At 43.1% G+C, this 26,576-nt stretch overlaps 1 protein-coding gene across 2 annotated transcripts in view; it reads right to left on the minus strand.

Annotated features, from left to right (window-relative positions):
• Positions 1 to 995: 995 nt before the first annotated feature.
• The window catches only part of DDAH1 (dimethylarginine dimethylaminohydrolase 1), a 107,150-nt gene continuing 81,569 nt past the window's right edge, over positions 996 to 26,576 (minus strand). The window contains exons 5-7 of one of the 2 annotated variants that reach the window (XM_090049443.1): positions 8,534 to 8,677; positions 7,243 to 7,404; positions 996 to 6,219 (exon numbers count right to left, since the gene is read on the minus strand). In XM_090049443.1, coding sequence (XP_089905569.1) covers positions 7,288 to 7,404; positions 8,534 to 8,677 — 261 coding nt within the window. In that variant the 3' untranslated portion in view covers positions 996 to 6,219; positions 7,243 to 7,287. Of the gene's footprint in view, positions 7,405 to 8,533; positions 8,678 to 26,576 lie in introns of both variants that reach the window. The other variant, XM_090049442.1, reaches the window with a different exon arrangement.

A 26,576-nucleotide genomic window follows, 5' to 3' on the forward strand; every position in this document is an offset into this window, starting at 1 on the left:
TGTGGGAGCTCCCTGCTTACCGCCACCATACTGCTGCCGCCAACAGCGCTGCCACTGCCTCTGGGAGCTTGCCATGTCCCTCCAGCCTCTGGGGGCACATGGCATTCATGCTCCTGTATACATTTATACCAGATTAAATTGTGCTAACATCAGTAATGATACTCAGTTAACTATACCTATATTAAACCATACCCCAAGCTGACAGATTAAAAGATGCATTTAGATCAGGTCTAACCAACCTTTCCATCAATGACAGACTCTCTATCCCTGTAATGAGGTGAGTCTTGAGCTGCGGTATGCTGGAAGTTGCAGCACACTGTTCCTAGCTAAGCCATGCAGCCAGGAATTGATGCAATACTGTTCTGTTTTTTCATACTGATTTTCTGAAGCCTAAAATAAAATTTGATGAAGCAAATTAATGAACCTCTGGATCATTAAAATTACTATAAAATATAGATTACATGTAGGACCCACCACCACTAGATGGTACTGCAGAACTTTAATTTTTTTTTTACCATTTAGCTAAGCCTCAAGTCACTGAATTGTCTCTCAGCATGTATAAAATAGATGTCTGGTATCCTTCAGCGCAGAGTGATGCGCCAGGGACCCAGGCACCCAGGACAGCCCCACATAACAACCCCAGACATTAGCACGCCACAAGGATCATTTAGTGACTGGTGATTATTCAGTTATCTTAGAGAATCAAAAAGCATTCACAGTATCTGGACTATTAAGCCAGTATTATTTTTTATACATGCAATTTTTAAATATCAGTGTTAAATCATTATTTCTTCTATAAGATTGAATAAAGGCATAGTTTCTATTTGCTTTGATGTCTAGGCTTGGCTGTATCAAGCTTTAAGGTTTTATTAAATAGAATTTAAAATGTTTTAAATGTTGATTTCAAACATCTGAAATCAAAAGCTAGCATGCCAGATATAACACAAACTTTCAAAGATGTATTTTCAGTCTCAAAATAAGAAACAAATACACAATTCACCGTACAACTGACACTTTATTCCTTAGTGATGGACAAATATAATAACTGCAACAAACAAAAATAAAAGCAAACCGTTTCCAGTTATAACAGGCTATGGAATGCATTGATGTTTTTGGCACAAGAAGTGGACAACAATTACAGTGTAATAGTTTTCCAAGTTAAAGGAATTCAACATTGTTGTGGATTAGTAAGTCATACTTGTGTTCTGCAGAACAACACACAGTAGAACAGCGACTAACAGGATTCACATGCAACTCTAGATAAGTTACATCATACGTTTTCTAAAACTGCTCTCAGAGTTCAAGTGAGGTTCCTAATATTTTGTTCACAGTCACTATATAAATAATACATTTTTAACACTCTTATCTGTTCATCTCCATAATTAAGAATCAAAACAAAACAGAGAACCTTAATCAGTATCTTTCTCCAAATACTTCCATGTAAATTTTGCTTATCAGCATCAAGGCAATTCTGCCATGACTATGTAAATACTATTTAGGATGCTGAGTAATAGCAGAAGCAGATTTTTCCATGCTTCATTTAAAAACTGCTGTAAACAATGGTGAAGACAGTTTCACTGCTCTGCATTCCACAGGACTTTTATTTTTAAAACTGAACATAGTGTTCCCTATGAGTTTTGCAGCATTTTCACGGGAATCACTGTGCTGCATATCCCTTAAAAATCCACAAAATACTTTTATACAGTGGCCTAGGTATGATAATTAAATGAGTGTATATATATGTGCAAAAGAGAAGTACAAGAACGGAAGAAATCAAGTGTATTGTTATAAGATACAGAATGTAAGCATAGATTCACTGCATAAGAAGGGAGTACTACTCAACACAATACTCATATTCTGGTCAAAGTGGAAACCCACATGTCCTCTGGTCTTCCTAACGCATGATAATGGAAAACAACATACTGGAAAGGGTAAAGGTTTGGCATGTGTGCTGCATCTCCTTACTTTTTACTAAGCTACTTTATTAAAACTTGGCTGAGAAATTAGACATTTTTGTGTTGGTTATTAACCATAAAAATCAGCCTGGTACATTGTGGTCTGGTGGCTGGCAAGGCAGAGTTAACAGGGGCTAGCACTCAATTAGCACTCAGTGTTCCATTTCCTTTTCTGGTTTGGGATTTTCCTATATGAGGTCTGGCTGAAGATCTACATCAGGCATCTAAAAAATGTTCAGGGACAAGGTTGTTGGATGTATAGGATGCTCATTATATGCATTTTGCCTCAAAAGTGTACTTACAACTGCACTTTACAGCTGGGCAACAAAGATAAGAGTGCTAAGCAAGAACACTAAGCTGCTTACATGCCTTGCTGGCCATGTGTACTGTATCGCAAATGTACAAGCTGAAGTTGTTTTGCTTGAGCGAGGGCCACACAAGAGTGCCAAGAGCAGAAGAGATCTCCTGACTTGAAGGAGTTCAAATCTCCCAGCTCCCGTTGGTTCTTTGTCTAAGAAAGGTACATGTATAAATAAGAGGTGTGTCCGCCCTAAGTCCTTAACTGCCCTTCATTAAGTCTCCTCTTCCAGAGGAAAGTGGAAGAAGGAGAGCACTTGCAACCTCTTCCATTGTTCTTGGGGTGAGAAGGAACACAAGAAACCACCTGACCTTGCTACAGCTGAATCCCTTCCCTTCCTCCAGTTCAAAAACCAGAAGAGGAGTCACCTTTGTATCCTTCCAAAGATACAGCTCTGCCTGCAGACTCCCTCTTCCACCTGGAGACAAGACAGGCTTTGTCAGATTTCAGGATAGTAAAGTGGTTCCATCAGCTTCTCTCTGCTAATGTCCATACAGGAAGACAAAGGTGAAATGGGGTACTTGAGAGTGAAATGCCAAGAGTAAGGAAGGGAGAATGGAAAGGGATGAAGAAGTGTCACTTACAGAAAAAATTAAACCCAGACTAAGGAAACGAGAGAGGCAGACGGGGTTAAAGGTGTGAGAAAAGAAATGAAAGGTGAGGGGGAGAGACAGCTTGGAAGAGAATCCAATTTGTAAGCACATAAGAAAGCCTCATAGGCTAGGGATAGACATTACACATAAACCAGTTTAAGTGATCAGAAATTGGTTTAAACATGGAACAGAACAGACATTCAGTGCACATAAACCAGTTTGAAAATGCCCGAAACCAGTTTGAGATAAACGTGGTTGAATGCAGTATCAGACTTAACTGATCTGGCTCAAACCGGTTTATGCAGTGTCTGTCCCAGACCCTTTGCTGGTTTCAATTAAATCAAACTCCCCCAGCACCCCAGCTTGCTCTCTGGGCTGGGAGGAGCTCTGCTCTGGTGAGCTGGGCTGGCCCCTCCCCTCCGCTCTCTAGCCAGAGCAGGGGCAGGGGGTGGCCATGGACCCTGAGGCAAATTCCTCCCTCTGTCCCCTCTCCCCCACTCCACTGGCAAACCCCGGGAACTGCAGCTGCTGTTTGTCAGCTCCAGCCATACCTGCATGGCTTGCCTGCCGCCAGGCAGGGACAGAGTTCATAGTTTTTAAGGTCAGAAGGGACCTGAGCAGATCATCAAGTCCAAGCCCCTGCCACGGCAGGAAAGAGTACTGGGGTCAAACAACCCCAGCAAGGGAGTTAATTCCTCCCTTTCTCCCCTGTCTCTCCCAGCACCCCCAGGGGTTTGGCTGAAGTCTCTGTGGCTTGGAGATTAATTCCAAAGCGTGTCTGAGGGGGAGGGGGCAGTGGGAGAGAGGCAAGCTAGTCCCCTGTGTGCAGATCTAAGCCCTGCACCTGTGAGCCTAGAGCTACGACCTGCAGAACCAGACAGGTGGGAAGTGTTGGCAAAGACCTGACAATTATCACATATGCTGGAGATGTAGTTATGGCAAGTTGCAGACAGCTTCACCAAAGAATGCAGAGACCTACATACCTAAACGAAGCCTTTCTGAATGCCTGGCTGTAAGGAGACGCTGCTCTCAGGATTGGCAAGACTAATTCTTGGCTTCCTGTTTTACATTTTAAGTTAGACTAAGTCGCATACGATGTGTTTTACTGGGCTGTATCTTAGCTTAGGTGAGGATTCTTGGCAGTTCCCTGTTGTATGTTTGGCAAATTACTGTGTTCAATACATGCTTGCTTCAGAGAAAGGACTTTTTCCCCATCCCCACTCCTCAGTCTGGCAGCAGCTGCCCCCACTCCCCAGGCTGGTGGCTGGCATCCCGCATGTTGTGCTAGCCCCAGCTGGTGGCTGGCCATGCCCCCTCTGCTCCAGCCTTGGAGGACATCTTTCTTCTCTCCCCTTTGGCAGTGGCTGGCAGGCATGCTCTAGCAACCCCCAGCTTTTGGCTTGAGCCACTGCAGGCATGTGGCTGCATGTCCTGGTTTAACAGAGAATGTCTGTCCAGTTATTAATCAGTTTAAGATGCACAGCTTAGACTAATCTGAAAAGAGTGAATCAATTCAGGCTCGGGCTTTTTGAATGTCTGTCCCTTGCCATAGTAGGTTAGCCCAATGGTCCATCTAACCAAGTGTCCTGTCTCCAACAGTGTTAAGTATTAGATGCTTTAAAGGGACAGTATATAAATGGGACATGTTGAGTGACCCTTTCATAATCTCTCTGGTATCGATATTAACCTTCTGGAGCTGAATTAATGTTATAATGTTAGATCTAGGACTTGCCTAAACCACTGTGGGTCTTGAGAAGGATGGAACTGAGCATGCCTCACTCATGTATGTCTACTGAGGTACTCCAGAGCTGGAAGTTCCTCCAAAAGGCTGCTCCAGACTTTCCCCCATAGGTGTCATGAGCCATTACTGTCCAGGATTGAGGTGGGAGTGACAGCTGAAGGACATGGCTGTGGATGGAAAGAGCTGAGTACATGTGATGATAGGCAAGGGGATGGGTCTTTCAAGGCTGGAAGTCTTTGGTGCATACATCTCTTTATGTTTTAACAGAGCTTGCCTCTGATGGATCACAATTAAGAACTAAATCAGAGGTTCCCAAACTTTTTCTTATTGTCTACCGCCTTCCAGATTTACCAGCTGTGTACCCCTACCAACATACATTTTATATTTTGACCCCTTAAATGCCAATTATTATTATAATGAAAATTAAATCTGTCATTATACAACTTCTCCAGCATACTCCCTGGAGACACTTTGCATACATCCGCAAGGGAACACGGACCAGGGTTTGGGAAGCCCTGGAGTAGATGAACTCAAATTCTCCTTCTGTAATAACAAACTCCTCTGAAGCATAGGAGAAAGCGAGCCTCCATTTCATTTTTATACCCTTTCAGACTGTACATGCTGGTCAGGTCTAAACCATGACAGAGGGGGTGAGGAAGGGGCATCAGAAAAACCAGAGACATTGCAGATACACAAAAACAACACATCTGTTTAGCTGTCTTTGAGATATGAACACCTTTTCCAGAGATATTACTCCTTTGTCAGCATTCTTTTTCTTGCGGTATGTCCTGCCACTGCAAGATGCAATGTACTGGGGCCACAGACACCTATTTTGGGGAGCAGCCAGACCCAATGAGCTGCTGCTCCTCTTTGGATCTACTTTAACTAGTGGTATGAGGTGCATCAATGAAGGTGTCCATAATACTGACAGCACAGGGAAGTGTCATGATGCAAGTACCTGTCTTTCCCTCCTTCTTTCTATGTAGAAAAGCATGTGGGTTTCCAAGAGAAATATACAATCACAGTGTGCATTTAATTTGAACTGTTTACTTTCTATACAGACTATGGTGGTTGAGTTTGCCTTCCCTCAGCTTCTACTGTAGCTTGGCATCGAGCCACAAGTAGCACAGGAAAGGTGGGGATAACCAGGAAGTTGATAAAATGTTCAGACTATGTTGTCAACCTCCAGAGAGTTCCCACCACTGCTTCTGTTTGGGGATGTCTCCATTCTTAGTTTGCAAGTGATTTAATGAGTTTCATGTAAACACAATTGTGTATATTTCACTTTAATGTGGTGAAGAAAGTCTGACTCAGTGGATAGACATGTTGTGGAATCTGCTATAAAACAAATATATTTATCTTAACTGAATACCACAGTAAATATTCATGCAATTAGAAAAAAAAAAGATGGCCATTGTTCCAAGTAGAACTGCCCAAAGGACAGATTGAATACACATACCAACCTTGCGAAAGACAATAGCTTCCCTTATTCATGAGCATAATCCAGGAATAGCTGCTCTTCAACAAATTTCACAATCTCTGTCTTTTGAATTTTGGTAGCAAGTTGTCTATCTGATTACAGAAGATAAAAACTAGACTGAATAAAGGAAACAATGACTGTACTCAAAAGAGGGCAGAATGTCACAGAAGTAGGTGGGGACCAAAAAAAAAATTCACCGAAGATATAAAAAATATTTCTAAATATCTTGTGTAATGCAAATATTTTGTCTACATGGGCCTCAAACATTCATAGGATGTGGTCTTATGATCACAAAGATATGGGCATCTTTAAAGGCAATCAATATATGGCACACTTACACATCTCTTCCATTCCAACCCAGTTTGAAAGAAGAATAAACAAACCGGGAGTCTGAACCCCTGGGCCACATCCAGATTGGCTGATGAACTATCTCCTTTCCTGTAATTTAAACCTAGCAAATAAACACCCCCGCTGAATGTTCCTGTACAAAGAGGCTTTTCCCAGGTTGCCACCTGCAGTCTGAAGTGTATTCTAGTCTCAATGCTGCACAGAAACAGCATTGTGATACCAATCAGGATAATAAGTATAAGCAATTTCACGCTATTCCTGTTGTCACAGGGAAAGCATCCTTACTACACAAGAGACCAAGTTCATGAACCTATTGACTTTCCTTCATTAACTACTGATATCATGGATCTCTGAAAGCGGGGGTTGGAGGGGAGGAATAGAGAGGGGGAAGACTGAAGAAGGGTGAGAAGAGATGAACTAGAAAGGAAAGGGTGGGTGGTAAAAGGTAAGACAGAAGAAAGGTTTCAAGACAGTAGAGATGCTTACACTCTCACCAATGATCAGGTTCTAAAATAGTTTTCACACAGATTATATAAATTACTAAAGCTAGGGGTTAGCTATCATAATTGCCTTTTCCTAGCCCATTGGACTAATATGCTGTAGAAGTTATGTTCACCCCAGCAAAAACATACAGAAGCCTTAAATACCATCTATAAGGACATAATAAAAATACACAAAGCAAAAGGTTTGTAAACAAGGGTTAGTAGCACAGTGGTACAGTAGATTGTCAATAAAAACAATAAAAGTGTTGGTATAGATTCTTCTACCTTGCATGTACGTTATTGCCAGTTACAAGGACAGATTCTGTGAACTCATAATTCTGAAGTTTTGTTAATAAGGATACAACAACAGGTCAGTGCACCATCAACTTTCTGCAGTTCTATGTTGGCTATTGGGATCAGCATGTGGTCCTTCAGCTTTTCAAAAACCTGTTTAGGGAATAAAAAGGAAGAGAGTTATCCTGTGTATGCATCTCTCTGTCCTTTACTCAGTTATTTACTGAATCAATGCCACAGACACAACTGTACAAGTCTGAAGCCTTGTCACCCATCACCATTCTTGATTTGGCCATCAAGACAATGAATAGCATAAGAGCTGCTGTGGTTCTGCTGACCCAGGGGCACTATGAGGCTGTGAAGAAGCCACAACAAGAAAGAGGAAAAATCTCCAACTCTTCCCTGTTCCTTCCATTATCTTACAAGGAATTAGGTGATTCTCCCAAGCGGTCTCATTGTCCTGCTGTTTCACTAATCTTAGAAGTTTCTTGCTTGAGAAGAAACAAGAAACTTTCTTTACTACTGTAATGGGGCCCTGCACTGTTATTAGGGGTTCAGGGGAGTCTGAACAGCCCCAGACCTGAGAGAACTCGCTGGAGGCTGGGGAACCAGGTCCTAGGATGTGGTAAGTCCCTCAGAAAGGGAGCTGACACAGGTGTAGGGAGTGAGAGAGGGTTAGCCACATGAGCCCAGGGTGGGAAGGATAGAAGACACTGAAAGCAGCCTCAAGAGGCTGCATATTATCTACTAGCCTGGCTGCAGCAGAAGCAAGGGTCCTTGGCCAAAGCCAGCAGCAAAAGTAAAACTGGTCAGCTCAACTAGCTTGACCAAGCATACCCTGCTGTGATCTGCCTAGAGCAGCCTACAACTACCATGTCCATTAGCTAGTTCTTTGTAATAAAAGGGAATAATACTCCGACATTTTCAAACATCAATGAATGAACCCTTTCACTACCACTGTCCTGCCCCCACTGCCTGGCCTCTCTGTAAAGGAAGTAGGCACAGTAACAAATAAGTAGTTTTTTAGATGGGGTGCCGCTGCTCAATTCACAAAAGTTATGGGGGTGCTTCAGGTCAACGAGGAGTGTCTTGAATCTAAAAAAGTTGAGAACAAGTGGTCTAAGCTTTGTGCTTTCACCATCTGACAAAGATACTGTAAGTGAAATGCTAAAGCTTGGCTCTAAAAGACTATGACAATTTTCAACTTCCACTAAATGTCATGGGTGTCAGGGCTGCTCTGTACCTCATGGAAATGAACCCTAATTCAAAATTCTCCTTTTACCTTTGCACTTTCTGGATATTCCTCAGGAGCTCGGTGAAGCAAGATGTGGCCTTTGTTTGGAATGTTTAAGTACAGACAATTGGCTGCTGCATCATCCGGTATTGTCAATTTGTCGTACCGATGGTCACTCATCTGCTGCATAGTCTGTTGAGAGAAGTGGAGTAGAGCTATTTTAGAACAAAGATGTTACATTTTGAAGGTAAATGTGAAAACACAAGCCTTGAAAAACTAGCCAATCATGATTTTAGAGTCAAACCAAGAGTTATTTCATTCCATAATGAGCACAATATGTTTAAGTCTGTACTTCAAGTAGAGGACCTACTGGTTATCAAGTATAAATGTTAATAAACTCAGATTTAGACCTTGAAAACCTCTGTAAATGGTGGAATGACTAAACAGAAACCGTCCATGGCTCCTTACCACGCCCTCAAAAAAGATCTAGTCAGCAAGGTTTTTCTGTAAGAATTACAAGGTTTCCCTTAGATACTGAACACCAAAAAACTTCTAATGATGTCAGTGTCAGCTACCAGTGTTAACCATCCTCAAAAATGTGGTGATTGCTAGAGTCTGCAGAAAGAAAGTGCATTAGACTATTATATACAGGAAAAGAACAGTCTTCAATGTGTGTGTGCAAGGGGGGTGCATTCTGTGCAGCCCTTCCCCTGTCTCTCTTTTAGCATTTCCATTAAGCACATGGGCTGGCGGAGGGAGAGGGTGCACCTGAGTACAGGGGACATCGCTAGAGCTGATAACAGCTTGGAACTTTGGTTTGGTTGCTTATAAATGTAGGGATCATGTGAAAAAATTTAGAGTCCCATGGACTTAATGGGGCTTCGAGCCAAAGTTTTGATTTAGTCTATATGTGAAATATTAGTGACAGAAGAAACAATTTGGAGACAGCAAACTTGATCCACCACTGACATACTGGTGCACACCAACACAGAACTAGAAGACTACAGCAGTGAACAAAGCCCGAATCAAACAGCCCCAAACTTTGGCTCTACTCAAAAAACCTAAGTAAGCTTAAACTTCTAAAATAGCTCCTCTGCATTCCTGTGTTACAAAACCTCTGCCTTTTCCTTTGCCTCTGAGTACAGTCTTGATCTTCCTGGCCTGGAGTCAGCAAAAGACTAAGGTTTTGAGAGAGGCTATGGAGGGAGACACTCAGTGCAGCTCCTCCACCAGCATCCGAGTTTAGGATGTGCAATCTGGAGCAAGTGGGCAGGGCATGGATGGGAACATATACTTCTACAGGTGGCAAGGGCAGTCTATATTGATAAACAGAGACGGGACTGATAAAAAGAGACCGCAAAGATACAGTGATCCTGTGATAATTTAGAAGGAAAATAATCTCTCCTTAAATTAGGGGTAGGAAACGTTTTTGGCTGGAGTGCAGAAAAGAACGCAGTGTCTACCTTGTAAGGTGCCAGAGTGCCGGCATACCAGAAAAACAAAACCGGGGTGTGGGGCTATGTGGCAGAACACACTGCATATTAATATAGTTAATAATCATAAATGTTGCTTCAAAAATTTTTTTACAGTACATACCAAGTTTCCTAAAAATTCTAAACCTTGTAACAATAAATAAAACTTCATATCCTACCTTTGTTTTTTGTATATTCTCTTTTTGTTAAGCATGTTGTGATGAGAGAGAGGGGGAAAAAAAGAGAAAGGGGAGAGGAGAGGAAAAAAAGGAAAAAGAGAAAGAGGGTGTCCCCGTCGCTGCCCAAGTCTCCCAGCGCCACTGGCTGTGGCTCAGGCCCACTGGTCCAGGGCAGTGTCTGGCAGAAGGAGGCAGTGACACCCCAGCAGCAGCTGCTAGGCCTGGGGTGCTCAGGCCTCCCTGACAGTCCTGGAGCAGGGGCGGCCCAGGCCCAGGGTTGGGAAGGAGAGCCTGGTCAGGGCTACGGCAGACAGCCGCCCTGTCCCACCTGGGTGGGGGCAGCACCAGGACACTAAGCACCAGAGCTGGGCGCTTGAGGCAGGGTCAGGCCGGCCCAGCCAGGCCCTTGGGAAAGTGGTAGCCAGAGGAGAGCGAGGGCTAGGTGAGAAGTGGGGGCTGCCTTGGGGCTCTGTGGGGGTAGGCTGCATCTGCTCGGCTTGCAAGGGGATGCCACCTGTCTGGGGCAGGTCACTGGGCTCGGAGGGCTCCTGGCTTGGCCTCCCTGTGTGCTGGGCAAAACGTGAGTGGGGAGAGCCACCCTCACTGCAGGGGTCCGGCTCCAGGAGTCCCCTGGAACAGGTGCTGTGTGTGGCGCTCTGGGCTGAGCCAGCCGGGAGCCTCCAGCACAGTGGCCCTCTGCAGCACCTGCCTGGGCCCTGGCCCACCCACACCTCCCCTCCAGGAGCCATGCCAGGCTGGGGTGTGCAGCCTGGGGCCAGCGTCAGCAGAAAATAGACAGCATCCCTGCCTGTGTGCTCTTGACTCTGCCCCCAGTGCCCATCATGGTGCTGAGATCTGTGGCTGCTCCAGACAGCCTGGAGTAGCAACTTAAAAAAAAAAAATAAATATATATATATATATATATATATATATATTTAAAAATAATTTCCTCACACACCTCCTGGTGTGCTAAGGAAAATGTCTTTGTGTGCCACTAACTGGCATGCATGCCAGGGGTTGCCTATCCCTGCCTTAAATTATTTCCAAGCAGGTCATTTGAGCAAAGGTGTTGGGCCAAATTCTGTTCTCATATCTACTGGTATAAAACCAGAGTGACTGTACTGACTTCAGATTTATGCTACTCTCGTCAGGAGCAGAGTTTGGCCCCTTAGGTCTAGCTGACCTTACGCCTGAACAATGTGTGATGTCAGATTTATTCCAGTACGTTAATGTAAAATGCCTTCTGAGTTGAATCACAGACAGGATCTACAGCATACTAATAAGAAACAAAGCATTTTGACTTCTGCACACACCTCCAATAACAGGTCCTTTAAATGTCTGAATACACTTTTCACATTGTAGTCTGATTCATACATATCCTGTGGAGTATATTAAACTGACGTAGAGAGCGTCATGCATTCCTGAGGAAATACTATCAGATCCTCACATTTTGTTTTTCTGATTTTCCAAGGTCACATCTACCTCCATAAAAGAGCTAAGAGGTTTTGTGAAACACAAAAACAAAGAAATTTCAGCATCTTTCTTTTACCAGATGCATTTCTGTGCCTTCATTCATTGTCTTTACTTTCCTATTACTGGTCTGAATTCACCTGCCCAAGCCCAAGTAGGAAAGGATCATAGGAAAGTAGGGCTAGAAGAAACCTCACAAAATCATTTACTGCAGTCCCCTGTTCAGGGTAGGATCATCCTGAACTAAACCATCTCAGTCAAATGTCTGTCTAACCTGCTCTTGAAAACTTCCAGGGCTGGAGATTTTACAACTTCTTTAGGTAGCCTGTTCCAGTTCTTAACCACCCGTTCTTCCTGTCTCCAACCTAAATTTCTTCTGCTGCATTTTGAGGCCATTTCTCCTAGTTATGTCCCCTACAACCACAGAGAGAAAAGTCTATCTTCATCCTCTTTGTCATCTCCCTTCAGATATTTGAAAACTGTTATCAAATCCCGTCCTCAGTCTTCTCTTCACTAGACTAAATGGTCCTAGTTCTTTCAGTCTTTCCTTCTAAACCCTGCTTCCAAGGTTTCTAATAATTTTTCTTGCTCAACAGGAGTCTCCATCTGCAGTCAGTGGGACAACTTGTGGTGGTTATCACTTTCTCCAGTAGTAGAAGCCTATAGAATCAGAATTTTAGATATTTGATTCAGTATCTCCTCTTTTCTTTGTTAATTGATTTTACAAGCCCTATTTCAAGAAGTATATATTTTACTAAGCCTACACTTCACTATAGGTATTAGTGGGCATGCCTACAACACAAGATGCTTTACTGCCCAGTAAGCTTAATGCAAACTAACAGCATGTGTAGATGTGCCCATTGTAGAACAGGCCAGTGCCTTGATTTAGTTCAGATTTGTGACAATGGTGTTTTCCATTCTTGTACTGTAATTACAAAATTGCAGTTTTGCTGTAGTAATAGCTCACCTCTCAGGAACACATCCTGATTCACTGCGCAGTACATTCTTAAGTTACAAAACAGTACTTATGTCCTAAACAGAAGGAGACCTACCTTTAGTAATAGAGAAGGTCCTAACTGGAGTCATAATAGATAAATGTCAGACATAGGAAGTGTGTGAGATGATAAAACAAACATATTGGGTTGATTCCTCTCAAGATGAAAGAGTACAGAAGTGTCAATTGTATTAATCCAAATACAGCAAAGAAAAAAAAGTGCAGTTAACTAGAGATAACAAGAGCAAGCATCCAAGACGCCAGCTGTGATGGCGAGAATGGAATTTTAAATCAGCTAGTTCTTAAAAAAGGACAACATAATATGCCACATCCTAGTTATTTAGCCTTTCACAGCATTTGATTAAATGAGCTTGGGCTCATGAAAACTTATGCTATATTATATATATTATACCCCCCCACACACCCCCTTGTCTAGATCTATAGATAAGCAGATACAGCAAAATCTTTGTTACCTGGCTTCCCTGGGGTAAAGAGATTATCAGTTATGTAAAAATTCCTGTTATCTGAAATAACCTGACAGGGTTTCCAGATAACGCAGAGCAGGGGGAGAGGGGTGGTGGCTGCATGTGGAGCGGCAACAGCACAGGGTAGTGGGTCATGGCAGTGGCCACTGCGTGCGAGCGTTCCCCTGCCCCTACCTCCGACCAGCTGGCCAGAAATTCAGGTTAACAGAATTTCCAGTTACTTAAATGTTGGATAACAAAGATTTTACTGTAGATAGATACCACCCCCCCAATCTATACATAGTATACCATGTACACACACACACACACACACACACACACACACACACACACTTTGGTTAGTCTACAAGATGCAAATCTACCCTGCCTTCTTTTGGTGATGCACATGTGTGCATGCACATACATACACACACACATTCTAGGACACAAAGTAACTCCTCCCCAAGGTCTTATATTCAAGTGGTTTATATGGCCCAGGAACAAGTGTCTTCATTCTACAGCATCTAAATGGCTTCTCTCTAGCCTTATTCTTTCTTACTGGAGAATCAAGAGAACTCACTTCATTCACTTCAGAGTAGACTGTTACTACTCAAAGACTGAGCTAAGAAGACTTTGGTCAGACTATCCATGTATAGACTGCTTCTTTCTAGGCTTCCGCTTCATGCACAACGAAAACTTCATGTTAGTTTTCTTCCTCCATCCCAATTTAATCCCTGCTACAACTAGGGCAGGCAGAAGAAAAATTAAATCTTACTTCTTGGAGGAAGTCTAAGCAGTAACCAGACCACTACTGTATACTCTAAATATGCTTCATATAGAAAAAGAAGCCTAACAGATTTCAAATACAACAAATATATTTTTTTATTAAATACTTATTCTTGGGGTGATCATGTTCCTTGAATCTCTCTGGCTTGCTCAGCTCTAGCAGGGGTTGAAAATGTTCATTGGACAAAACCAGCAGAACTTCTTGAACAGGCATTTAAAACAGGGCGGTCCTGGCAAAATCAGGACATGTGGTCTCACCAGTCACTGTATCACCCCAAATCAAGTGACCTTCAATTATCTGTGATATTGGCATTTTATAATATTCCTATTATGTTAAGCTCAACTGCATAGATGCCTTATATATCCATTTTATCTCCAAATAAGGAGACAGGTCCTTTTGCTCAAGTTGTGTATTACACATGCATCTGGGAAGATTTTTAAAGAAATTCCTTATTAACAAAGATTACAGTAGTCATGGAATACATTTGTAGAGGCCTGGCTTTGTGCCCAAAAGCATTTCTATGATCAGCTATAGAAGCAGCCAGGCATTTCCTGCAGGCCTAGTTTTTCTGGGAATTCTCTCCAGCCTGTAGAGGGTAATTTTTGATTCACATTCTCTCAGCCCTTAGTCATGCTTTCCTTATATTGAAATCAATCATTCACATAGCCTAAAATGCTTTTTCTGTAATGTTTTATAGCATGTCCTCAGACAACTGAGGTAATGGATAGGCAAAATACTCCCAAATATGAAACAGAGACGTATTTAGGAGATATTCTGACATGTCTAACATACTTTAAAGTACGCACAATCAGCTTAATTTTGTCATGACAATAGCACTAATCCGTGCAGGCAGACCCTTGTGCTCAGCCCCACTGAGGTTACTTGTATACCTCAGCTTGTATTCCCAGCTCCAGACAGCTTGGGAAAATAGTCAACATTAATCTTGCACATATAGTGCATCATATCCCCCTGAAGGATCCCACAAACTTACTATCTACACAAACAAAGCATATTGAACATGCATGTATTATGATATGAGAGCCAGTCAGAAAATTCTCATCAAAATGGACATTTGTCAAAAAGACTCATTTTCCTTAAAGGTCCCCAAACTGAAAGCATTTCAGAATATTGTGGACAGAAGCTTCAAAGCACACAAAAAATTCAGATTCAATTTTTTGTTAAAAAACCCCAAACTTTTTTTCTTGGGAGTGGACCCAACTATCCCTTTCCTCTGTGCCACATCATAGTCAAACCAGTTCTAACAGATCCATATCTCTGTATATACTTCTTTGCAGACCTTTCAGAGTTTGCTTCGAGTCAGTTACAGTATTATCATCAGTCACCACTTCAAATACATTTGGATCTTTCGTAGAACGTACCAGAATTATAACTCATTCAACTCTAACTTCCCATGCATATATTCTCTATTATTCACATAAAACAAGTGCATATTCCTTCAGATTATACAAAAAGTCTGTGCCTGACTCAAAAAATAGCACTCCATTCCAGTTCAGTGCCTTAAAAATAAGAGTCCATCCCATCTAGTTCTACAAACCTATCCAACCTGGGCAATGAATAAGGCAGGAACTCTCATTTAATATCTAGTATGCAATAATTAAGCCAATTTTAAGTTTGCTTGTACAACCTTAATTCTGGCATTTCCTAGCTTCTCAGGATTTGACTCTGCAATGCTAATATCCTCTTAACATTCTACTGTGGAATGCTAGCTTTTAGAAAAGAAAAATAAGGAGCCAAGGAACGGGTGCTGGGATCATAATAGCCCAGCCAGATGCCTATCCAACCTCCTCGTGAACACCCCCAAGGTAGGGGAGAGCACCACCTCCCTTGGGAGCCCATTCCAGAGCCTGGTAGCCCTAATTGTAAAGTAATGCCTCCTGATATCAAGCCTGAACCTGCCCTCAATCAATTTGTGGCCTTTATTCCTTGTTATCCCAGGTACTCCATTGATACCCTTTTAAGTTGCTATGAAACTATGAAACAAAGCCATCGTGTTGAGTCATATTCTCTCTAGAGGATACACAAAGAGACCTATCATCTGAAGCAAAGAAATCACTGGCAGCAGTTGTGCCTGATGTCTTCTAGGAAATTCATCTTGCAAAAAGGATGGGCTAATATGACTCACAGAGCTGTTTGTTAACCAGTTTGTTTAACAACAGGAAGTTTTAGTGGTGGTTCTTGAGTGACGTGTGGTCAACTAGAATGTAAAGAATTAGCAAGCCCCATAGGCTTGGCTCATTTGTTATGAAATGCAGTCTTGGTAAATGGATGAGGCTTGGGTTTATCACATTAGCCATCTTGATTATGTTCCTAACTCTACCATATGTAACCTTTTCAGTCTCTCAGGTATGTAATCTATAAAATAGATACTCCCCCTCTATGTGACTTTGGTCAGGCTGCAGTTGGAGTACTGCGTCCAGTACTGGGCACCGCACTTCAAAAGTGATGTGGCCAGCCTGGAGAAGGTTCAGAGGAGGGCCACCCACTTGGTGAGAGAGCAGCAGGACAGGCCCTACGAGGAGAGACTGAGGGACCTGGACCTGCTCAGCCTCAGCAAGAGGAGGCTGAGTGGGGACCTGGTGGCTGCCTACAAACTCATCAGGGGAGATCAACAGCAAATAGGTAGAGCCCTTTTCTCCCCAGCACCACCTGGGGTGACGAGGAACAATGGTAATAAGCTGATGAAGAATAGGTTTAGGTTAGAGGTCAGAAGGCAATTTTTTACAGTTAGGGTGGCCAAAATCTGGAAGCAACTTCCCAGGGAAGTGGTCCTTGTCCCTACCTTGGGCAAATTCAAGAGGAGGTTGGATGATCACCTGTCTGGGACTGGAACCCAGTATTCATTCCTGCCTGTGGCAGGGGGTCAGGCTAGATGATCTGTTCAGGTTCCTCCTGACCCTAGCTACTATGAAACTATAAATGGGTTAACTGATATTTGCCTCTTCTAACATAGAATATGGGTCCTTGTGCTCAACCAAAAGTTGGAAGCAGTGTGTTGGAAGATCCAATTCTACAACTCACTGTCTCGTCCTTACTTGCACAACAATCCTCTTCCTTTTATCTTAGGTCAAAGGGCATTTAATATTGCTGCTTCATTTACTTACTGTATGGAACCAGGCAGACAACTTTACATCGGAGGGAACACTTGGTACAGTTGGTACATAGGGAGTGAAAGTTCAGTGCAACGGCAGGTTTACAAAGTTTAGCAGCAAACCTTTAATAGTCTCTATAGGGCAGTGATTCTTACAGCACCCTGGGGTACCATGAGGTCATTTAAATCATGCCACAGGGTGCCACATAATATTAGCACCATTAGATGTGTAAACACCTACATGTGATCAACACAGCAATTTCAAACACGAATCCATAGTGTGAAGACCTGGTGTGGTTTTTCTGAGTTCTTCACAAAAGAAGAATTACTCTATTGTTTTTTTCTATAGTCAAAAAATGAGTGAAAGAGTTGGCATTTTCTGATAGATGCCTTGACTCCAAGGAATGCCTTTGAGTTTAACATGGTTGAGAACCACTACTATACAGGATGCGAAAATGGTAATTTTAGAGTTTTAGACGGGGGCCAGACTTGGGTGGATTTTCACTAGAACACTAAAAGGCACTTCTCTCTCCCCAGGATTGCTCCCTAACCAAATCCTAAGTTCTTTCAGCAAACAAAAATGTAATAGAACTATTCCACAAAACTACAGGGAAATATTTAGTAAAGGCAGTTTTACCATCACCACTCTCCTCTAAACATTTTTAAAACTGTCTGAACTTTTTGCACTGAAACATTCAAAAAGAATTCAGCCTGAAACAGAGAACCAGCATGGAAAATTTTAATCCAAAACATTAAAGTTTGTCAACTCAAAACACAAAGTTATAATGGAAAAAGTCAGTTGACCATAACTATAGGTCTTACTATGAGCTCTTTTTATAACGATCAATATTAAACCTTTTTTGAGTGGGTGGTGACTAATATCCAGAGGAGACAGAAATGTAGCAACAGGCAATGATATCCAAGCTGGCCTGGCTATGACTTGTTAAAAGGATAAAAGTTTTCTGCTTGCAGTTATATTTGCTTGGATGTAGTAGCAAGCTCAGACATCTTGTGCAGTGAAGCTATGAAAAGATGATATAATCATATGGCCAATGCATGACAATAGATGAATGGAAAGAGGCAAAACAGGGAAGAGGAAAATCATGGCCATTGCCACCTGGAAAATATCTTTACTTACCAAAGCACCAATGAATATTTTATGGCCAGAAAACATGGAGGACTTTGTCTTTTAAGGTTTAACCTGCAAATGTCCACTCAGCTCACGTCAGTATAATTAAATTCATGGTACTCTATTTTTGTACCCCAGGACAAAGGAAGAGCCTGCTGAAATTTGAATGTTAGGGCCCAAGAAGCCTATATATTTTGAGAGTAGATGCTAGAGCACTAGCCTATATTTTAGGCTACTTCTCAGCAATTGGGATACATCAGGGGACACATCCCAAGGGAAGCACATACCACATGGGCTGCAATAATGTGAGCCAAGGGCTCCCCTCTCCAATGCTTCCCCCTCCCCCCTGCATGATGCATGTGGGAAGCCCTTCCCCACTGCTGATAGCTCCCTCTGCCTCCAATTCACCAGCTGCCAGCTCCCCTGCTGGGCTCCCATGTGCTGTGCTCCCCCTTGGGACAAGTGCAGGAAGCAGAAACTGGAGGGGAAACCCAGAGCAGTAAGGGAAGTGGAGGCTAGGTGGGAGCCCGGGGTCTGCAGATTAACCCCTTGCAGGTCACATGTGGCCTACAGGTAGCCAGCTGGACAGCTCTGTTATAGTACAGTCCTTATATGTATGACTATTCCCTTGTGGATACCTGGTTTATGGAAGAAGAAACATTATTTATAAACCCAAAGTATGATCATTTGAATCTTTTTATCTTTAAAAAAATAAATAAATAAATAAGATTTTTGTTCTAACATGGTCATCAGATTGAAAAGGAAATTATCTGTAGCTTCCCAAACAGAATTTATTTTCTTTGAAGTCCTGTATAGCTTCCCATTGAAGCAAAAAGTCAGAAGCAGAAGAAATTAAGTTACCTCGTCTCCCAGCCACATATTACTGATGGCTATATCCCTGTTAGATTAGATTTGCTTCGGAGAAGGCTAGCCACCCTATTGTCCTCTTTTGTATGAGTCTCCACTTGTGCAGTGTTACTGTGGATAGGAATTTCTGGCATGCTAGCTCCAATATACTTTTTGGACTATGAAACCAGCAGCTAAAAACATAGATGACATGGACATCCTGTGGAGTAACAAGCAGCACTACAAAAAGGTATGGGAATTCAAGAATCAATACAAGAAGGGTTGGGACAGTGAGAATAGGGGTAGTGCAGGGAGAAAAATCAGATCTGTTCAACGATGAGCTGCACCAAATCTCTGGCTGTCACCCTTCTACACAGACCAAAATGCTATTGAGTAGCGAACAGCATTCTTGAAATGCAGTTGTGAGTGGTAAGATAGAGAGCAACAGTTCTCTGAGACAGAGAGGAGGAGGAGGACCAGGAAAAACTAGAGGACTTGTCTGGATTTCAGGATCCATTTGGAACACTGTAGAATCCAGACATAGCAGTGGAGGGCATGGCAAAGCTGGCCTGATAAAGAAGAATCTGCTGCTTGAAATGGCATATATTGCTGTAGAAAATATGTCTTATCATTTTCATTAGACGCCTCTTACACAGACACTCATATAAGACCCCACAGGGACAGTAACTATTGTATTTTGGATTTCACATGGAATTAATTCTCACATAAATGTGATGGGCTACAGCAAGCAGGGTGAACCAAGCAGTGGTTAACCAAAGACCAGGATTATTTTGCAGCTAGCCCCTTGTCTACACTAAGGCTATGGAGTTACTTTGATTGATCACAAGATGAACATGAGCCACCAATACAGTGTCACAGCTGGTGAAGCAAACAAAACCCTGGCTTGCATCCATAGATGCTTCTCAAGTAAATCTCAGGATGTCATCCTCCCGCTGTGCTCGGCCTTGGTGAGGCCGCAGCTAGAGTACTGCATCCAATTCTGGGCTCCACAATTCAAAAAGGATGTGGAGAAGCTTGAGAGTCCATAGGAGAGCCATGTACATGATCAGAGGGCAAGAGAATAGGCCTTATGAAGAGAGGCTGAAGCCACAGGACTCTTCAGCCTGGAAAAGTGCAGGCTCAGGGGGGACCTGGTGGCTGCCTATTAGTACATAAGGGGTGTATATCAGGATCTGCAGGAATGCCTATTCACCAGAGTGCCCCAAGGGATAACAAGGACTAATGGTCATAAACTCCTCCAAGACCGTTTTAGGCTGGACATAAGGAAAAATTTCTTTACTGACCAAGGCCTGGAATAGACTCCCTCCAGAAGTGGTACAGGCACCTACTCTGGACTTATCCAAGAAACCTTTGGATGCTTATCTTGCTGGGATCCTTTGACCCTAGCTGACTTCCTGCCCCTGGGCAGGGGACTGGACTTGATCATCTTCAAGGTCCCTTCCAGCCCAAATGTCTATGAAATCCCCCCTTCCACATTTAGTGCACTCAGGAGCTAGGCTTCTGCTTTCTTTCTCCCTGTCATAAACCCCACTAAATTTCGGGGTGTTTCTAGGATTTCATACAGATTTCCTAGCATTTGACTTACTGATAAGGCATGTGTGGTCTTGTTGAAAATCCAATGTTACGCTGTGTACACTTAGGCCATGTTCACCACTGTATGTATTATGTTATGCTGCCTGTATGTATCCTTATAATTTTGGGCATGGTTTAGTCAAATTAACTGATGGATTCATACTGAAGAAAAAGGGACCAGGCAAAACTGCTAAGTGTCTCTCATCATTGTGTTACTAAGGCAACAACAATTACTCAATGTGTTGTCTGCCTGTATTGGGCAATTCAACCCCTTAACAGCGAAGGCATCTCAGAGTAATGGGCCATTAGCTAGAAGAATTCCAGTTGCCCTGGCAGAAAAGAAAAGTGAGGATACTGAGACTCCTGAGCACTTACGACAATGTTGAGGGGGCAGAGGAAGGGAAGGGGGTTCTAGCGTGAAGGTATTTTAGGGGCTATCTGTGAGGTGATCCCGGTCTTTGTATTTTCCCAGGGTTGGAAAGAGTCCAAGTCCCCAGTGGTTAGGTCTGGCAAGATCAGCAGGAAGGCTGATCTCTGGAAACATTGGGCACCTATACACGTGCTCCACATGGGGCGGGATGGGAAGACCTGCTCTCAGGAGCTGCTCTAATTAAAAATGCCATAGCATCTCATGTATTGTGTCCCATGTTTCAAAATGGCAATGCTTTAAACTAAAGCTCATCTCTGCTGCCATTTTGTAATGCGAGGATGCTGAATACATGAGATGCTGTGGCGTGCTGGAGCGTGCTGATTCAAATGCTCCAGCAGACTCAGTTAATTAAGTTTGCTTCGACACGTTCAAATCAGAACACACTGAAGCACATGCAAATGTGCCTGCTGGCAGGACTCTCAGAGGGGCAGCAGCCACAAGGAGGGTAAGACGCTTAGCTTGGCATTTTGTTCTGTCTTCAAACTATACAGCCGTTTTTCTTATGCACTTCTTTCTCTTATATAATACATCCTTTTGTTGTTTTGTCTCTTTACTGATTGCCTGTGGTACAGTGTGATCTTGAGGGGAGTGATATTCCAAGGCTAGCCCGTTCTATGGAAAGGGAAACCTAACATTTCTTTCACAAGGCAAAGGGAAGCCATCTGGAGCTGGCAGAGATTGCCCTGCTGCAGCTGTTAGGTCTGATATAAGGGCTGTAGAGTTGAGGCAAGCAGAGACCAAGGTTTGCTCCAGGATAATGCCTTATCTGTTCCTTGAGATAAGCAGAGGAACAGTGGGGAGAAACTCAGGGCTTTGAGGGTACCCTGCAGATGGACCTCTTCAGCCACATTTTCCATAGTGCTTAGTTCTGAACAGAATCTCTCTCATTTTATATTCCTAAGCTTTCCCTAGCTCAAGAAGGCTCCTATCTCATCTCAAAGTTAATTGATAACATATGCTGCTCATTAGCACTGCTTGAGAGCACACCTGTGCTGCTCTACAACCTTAAAATAACCTTGTGCTGAGGCCAGGCTGGTACTAGGACATCAGCATTGCGTATGGGTTCCTCCACAGGACGAGCACCCCTCAAGTAGGGGAAAAGGAAATGGCTTACATTTGTTGTTGTTGTTAATGAAGGACTCTGGGCACGAACATCCTGTCTTTTGGAACAGGAAACTAGAAAAGGAGAAGGGAAGCTGATATTCAGAAAAACAAAACAAAAGAAAGCAAAGGAGCAGAAAAAGTAAGTTGCATTGGATGTAAGGCAAGCTGGAAGATCCCTCAGTTTTTGTAGTTGTAGTTTCTGTTATATCTCTTATGAATGACAGCTTCCCAGATGGTCATAGGTTACCTGCCATGTCTGGTACAATTAGATTAAAAAAAGTCTTATTAAGCTAATAAGTTATTAGCTTATAGTTTTTAAATGTTAGCTCTTTAACCTAGAAGACCAGATTCTAAGCAACTGGTACACTATAAATACTAATGGATAAATATAGCCAAGTCTAAATTCAATCCTAAATACTAAATTCAAAACAATATATTTTACTAAGATATGGCTCGGTTTAAACAAAAACTTATAAACATATACTGCCTTAAATGCAAATGGTTTTTAAAAACAAGTATATTCCTGTAGCCAAGCCCTATGGGATGTTGAATTCTTAATTTCCAAAATAATGGAACATCAATAGAAGGTAAAGGAGAGCAGGACCTCCCAGAAGTTGACTATGTGGAAGAAACTATAAGTTAAAGGAAAGTGCAAAGTAGAATTAGGTAGTGTTCATATAATTCTGTCTACAAGGCTGAGTGTAGCAGATGTCTCATGGAAAGATTTTTTTTTTAAAGTTAAATTTAGAAGCAATTTGTCAATTGTTCTGTATATTTTATTAACCTCGTTTTTTATTGCTACATTACGTAAAAGTCATAATTCATCCACGCTTGCTCCTTATTCCCTACCTGAAGTCATCCTCTTTGGGCTGTTAATATTTGTATTGATTTCCACAGCAACCCAGTGTGATATCGTACATAGACGATTATGATTTCATGTGGGGAATAAGCAGAGGCATAAATGCTGAATTTTTAATGGATAAGAGGTCCTGTTTTCATGCAAACTTTTTTTATTACTAAAAAAGCCCCCAGGAGAATGTACAGAAATACAACAAAAATTATGTCAATAAACAGTTTCTTCATATTGTGCAGAAGGTGCCTGATACTCTAAGAGAGCAAGCTGCCACTTGAGGGCCCTAGTGTGTTATTGCTTATGCACTGCATAGTTAGCAATTTCTTGGCATTCACACAATGAGTGCAACTGGGCTCTGGTAGATGAAAGCAGTGTTCTGCCTTTCAAATTTAGCACACAGCAGAGACTCTAGTTATACAAGGTATAATAAAAACAAAAGACCTTAAACCACAGGAAGAGGGGTGACCCAAACTATATTACAACTAGTTCTTTCCCTACATTTTTGAAAGCGCTCCTGGAACCTTAACTCGGGGTACAAACCAAACAACCAACTACTTGGAACACACACATTTTTTTCTGCACTCTTAGATGTGGTTTTGATAAGCTTCCCTTGATCTGTTCCAGAACTATTTATTGGGATGCATGTGGGGAGTCTAGAAATTGAATGATCAATCCATACAAGGTGTAGAATGGGGAGGTGAAGAATGAGACAAAGCAAATATGTTCTGAATGTCTCTTATTTCAGAAGAAAAGATGAACATTTGTCAAAGGCTTAATATTCCACTGCTATATTCAACTATCTTCCAGACTCCAGTGCAATGATTCTCAACCAAGTTGCTGCAGCACTCTGAGGCACTGCAACGCAGGCCCTGTGAGAGGGAGGAGGCAAGCACTGGCTTCTCCAGATGCTGGGCACCCTGCACCTGCCCCAGCACCCCAATAGTAATTTCTGTGGCCCCTCCCACCAGCATGGGAGGAGCAAGGGAACAAGCTGTGCTAAAAAGAGCAGCCCCTGTACCTACCACCACTACGCTCTGAACTGCCTGCTCTGCTGAGGATTGGCAGAAATGAAGCTGTGCTTTTTCAGTTTGGTTCCTCCCTTCTTTCTTACCCCCACTCCCCATGTTCCTGGAGCTGTGGAGAATGGTGGCTCCAGGCACTGGCGTTTAAGTTCCTGAAGGAGCAGCTGCAGCAGCAGGGACTGCTCATCCCCTCAGGTACAACCTAGGGGCAGGGAAGGGGTAGACCATGATAAGTGCTAGGCACAGAAGGGCCCTATTCCTGCCACCCTCACCTTGCACAAGCCTCTGCACCAGTGGCCACTGCTACCCCTTCTGCTTCATGCAGGGACAGCTGCTTCTTTCAGGGATCTAATGACCCACCCTTAAGCAGCCCTTCCAGCCACTATGCACCACAAGTTGCCATGCCCTCAGAGGTGCCCTGCCCACTCTGCCATCCCATAAGATCCTTTTAAGGGCGCTACAGGGTGTGAGGAGGTAAGTACTGTAAAAAATAGATAACTCTCTAAATGGGGTTCCACTAAATTTCAAAGTTACTGAGTAGTATATAGCAGATTGCTGACTTCCAGAGGCTTGTAGCAGGCTGCACACATCAGGCCATAGCAGTCTGGAGGCTTGCTAGGGCTACAGTCCAGCTGCAAACAATCAAAACCAACTGCAGGCTGCCTAGAAGGACTGGGCCAGTTGAGATTGATAATCAGCTGGCACACAGGTAATTAGAAGGGCTCCCAGGGGACAGAGAGAATAGAGATAGAAGACTGTGAGAGACAGAGTGGTACCAAGCTAGTGGTGGCAGAACTGAGCCAGTGTACTCCCTCAAGGTCTGGAAAGAGATCTGAGGTTGTAAGGCTAGAAGCAGCAGCACTGAGCCAGGGAACTTGCTCCAGAGGAAGAGAGGGAAGACTGCAGTGCTGAGGGAGCAGCACAAAGCTGGAGTCTCCCTGTCAAGATCTAGGAAAAGATCCTATGTAGTAAGTTAACCCTTTACTGACTGTGTTTATGTTTGTTTACTGATTTATGTTTAATGGTGTTTTCTGTGAGGCAACTATGCCTAGGAAAATAAAGAACTGTGTTGAGTTTTAAAGACTATTTGAGCTGAGCAATCCCTAACCTGGTATAGGCTGTCTTTGGTCTTAAAAGGCTGAGAACCACTGCTGTAGTGTGACCCAACAGAAACACAACAAACTAATTTGGGTTAGAGTCCCAAATATGAAGAATTAGTTCTGGAACAGATGTCACCACCATTCTAAATCCCTGTAGGCTATGCCTGTGTTCAGGAAGCTAACAGCTGCAAGTTCAACCATATTAAATGGTTGGCTGTCACAGCCTTGCAATAGTTTAGCTTCTCCACAGAACTATTTTGTGAAGTCTACCATTTGCTACAAGTTCACAACTAGTGCATGGAAGAAGCAAAAAGGGGCTTCACTGTAGCCTAGTGGTTATGGTACTCAGTTGGGAAGGAGGAGTTCTAAGTTCTGGTTTCTAATGCCAGAAACGCTTGTCCATTTTGCATTGAATAGATAGAGCCCAGAATCCTCAACTCCCTCTTCCGAAAGTGGTGCCCTCCTCACTGAGTCATGAAGACACACTCCTTGTGGACTGCTTTACTTTTAGACCTTTGACTTTTTTCATTCATGCTTACCAGTAGTCCATCTTAAACAGGAGGACCACCACCCATGGCCTGATGGTTAGGGATGTCACGTGGCCTGAGAAGTAGAAGATATATTTCAAAGTGATGTGGACCTAGCATCCAAATCTCTCATTTTCTTCAGCACCAGATTACTGGGCTTATTTGCCTTCTGGAGTGAATCCCAAATGGACACATCCCATTTAGTAATTGGATTAAGCTGAACCGTAACATGACAAGTTTGAAATGAGGTTGACCTACCATTGCCATCTCAAGAACCTGGAGAAGTATCACCAACAATGTCTCCAGAAGGTCCTCCACATCAAACGGATGCCCTCTGCACACATGTCAGCATCCTTGCTGAAACCAATCTTACCAGCCCCAAGTTGGTGATTCTCAAGCACCAACTTCATTAGACCAGACACTGGTGCAGATGTCCAATTCTCAACATTCAAAACAAATGCTCTACTCCCAACTTAGTAATGGGACAGCTTAGCTGTGACCTCCAGCAGCCATTGGAAATGCTACACGTACACACTGAAGGCATACCTAAAAAAAATGAATGCCGACATCAAGAACTGGGAGGACCTAGCTGTCAACCAACTGCGGTGGTGCCACAATGTTAACCAAGCAGCAGCCCATTTTCAAGGTAAAGTAGAGAAGAAATAGTGAAGGAAGGAAAAAGAGAGGAATCCCAGCCTGCAGCCTACACTTTCCTGAGGAAAAACTTCCAACTTCAGGCCACAGATCTATCAATAAGCCATGGTAGAGACATCCTCAAATTGAGGGATTACCAATGACCAGTGCTGTCCCTGGGAGGGGGTGTATCAGGGCGACTGTCGTGAGCCCTAAGCTTTGGGGGGCCCTGTGGAGCTGGGCAGATCAGCCATGGCCCCTCCTAGTACTGGTGACTCTGCACCACTCGCCACGCGCGCCCCCCACACCATCAGCTTTGCATCCGGCTGCTCGCCACTCCCCCTGCTGCCATCAACACCACCAGCTTCTTTGTGTCCTG

The sequence above is a fragment of the Crocodylus siamensis genome, chromosome 5, assembly GCF_052110815.1.
Source record: "Crocodylus siamensis isolate JL-2025a chromosome 5, ASM5211081v1, whole genome shotgun sequence".
Taxonomy (NCBI): domain Eukaryota; kingdom Metazoa; phylum Chordata; order Crocodylia; family Crocodylidae; genus Crocodylus; species Crocodylus siamensis.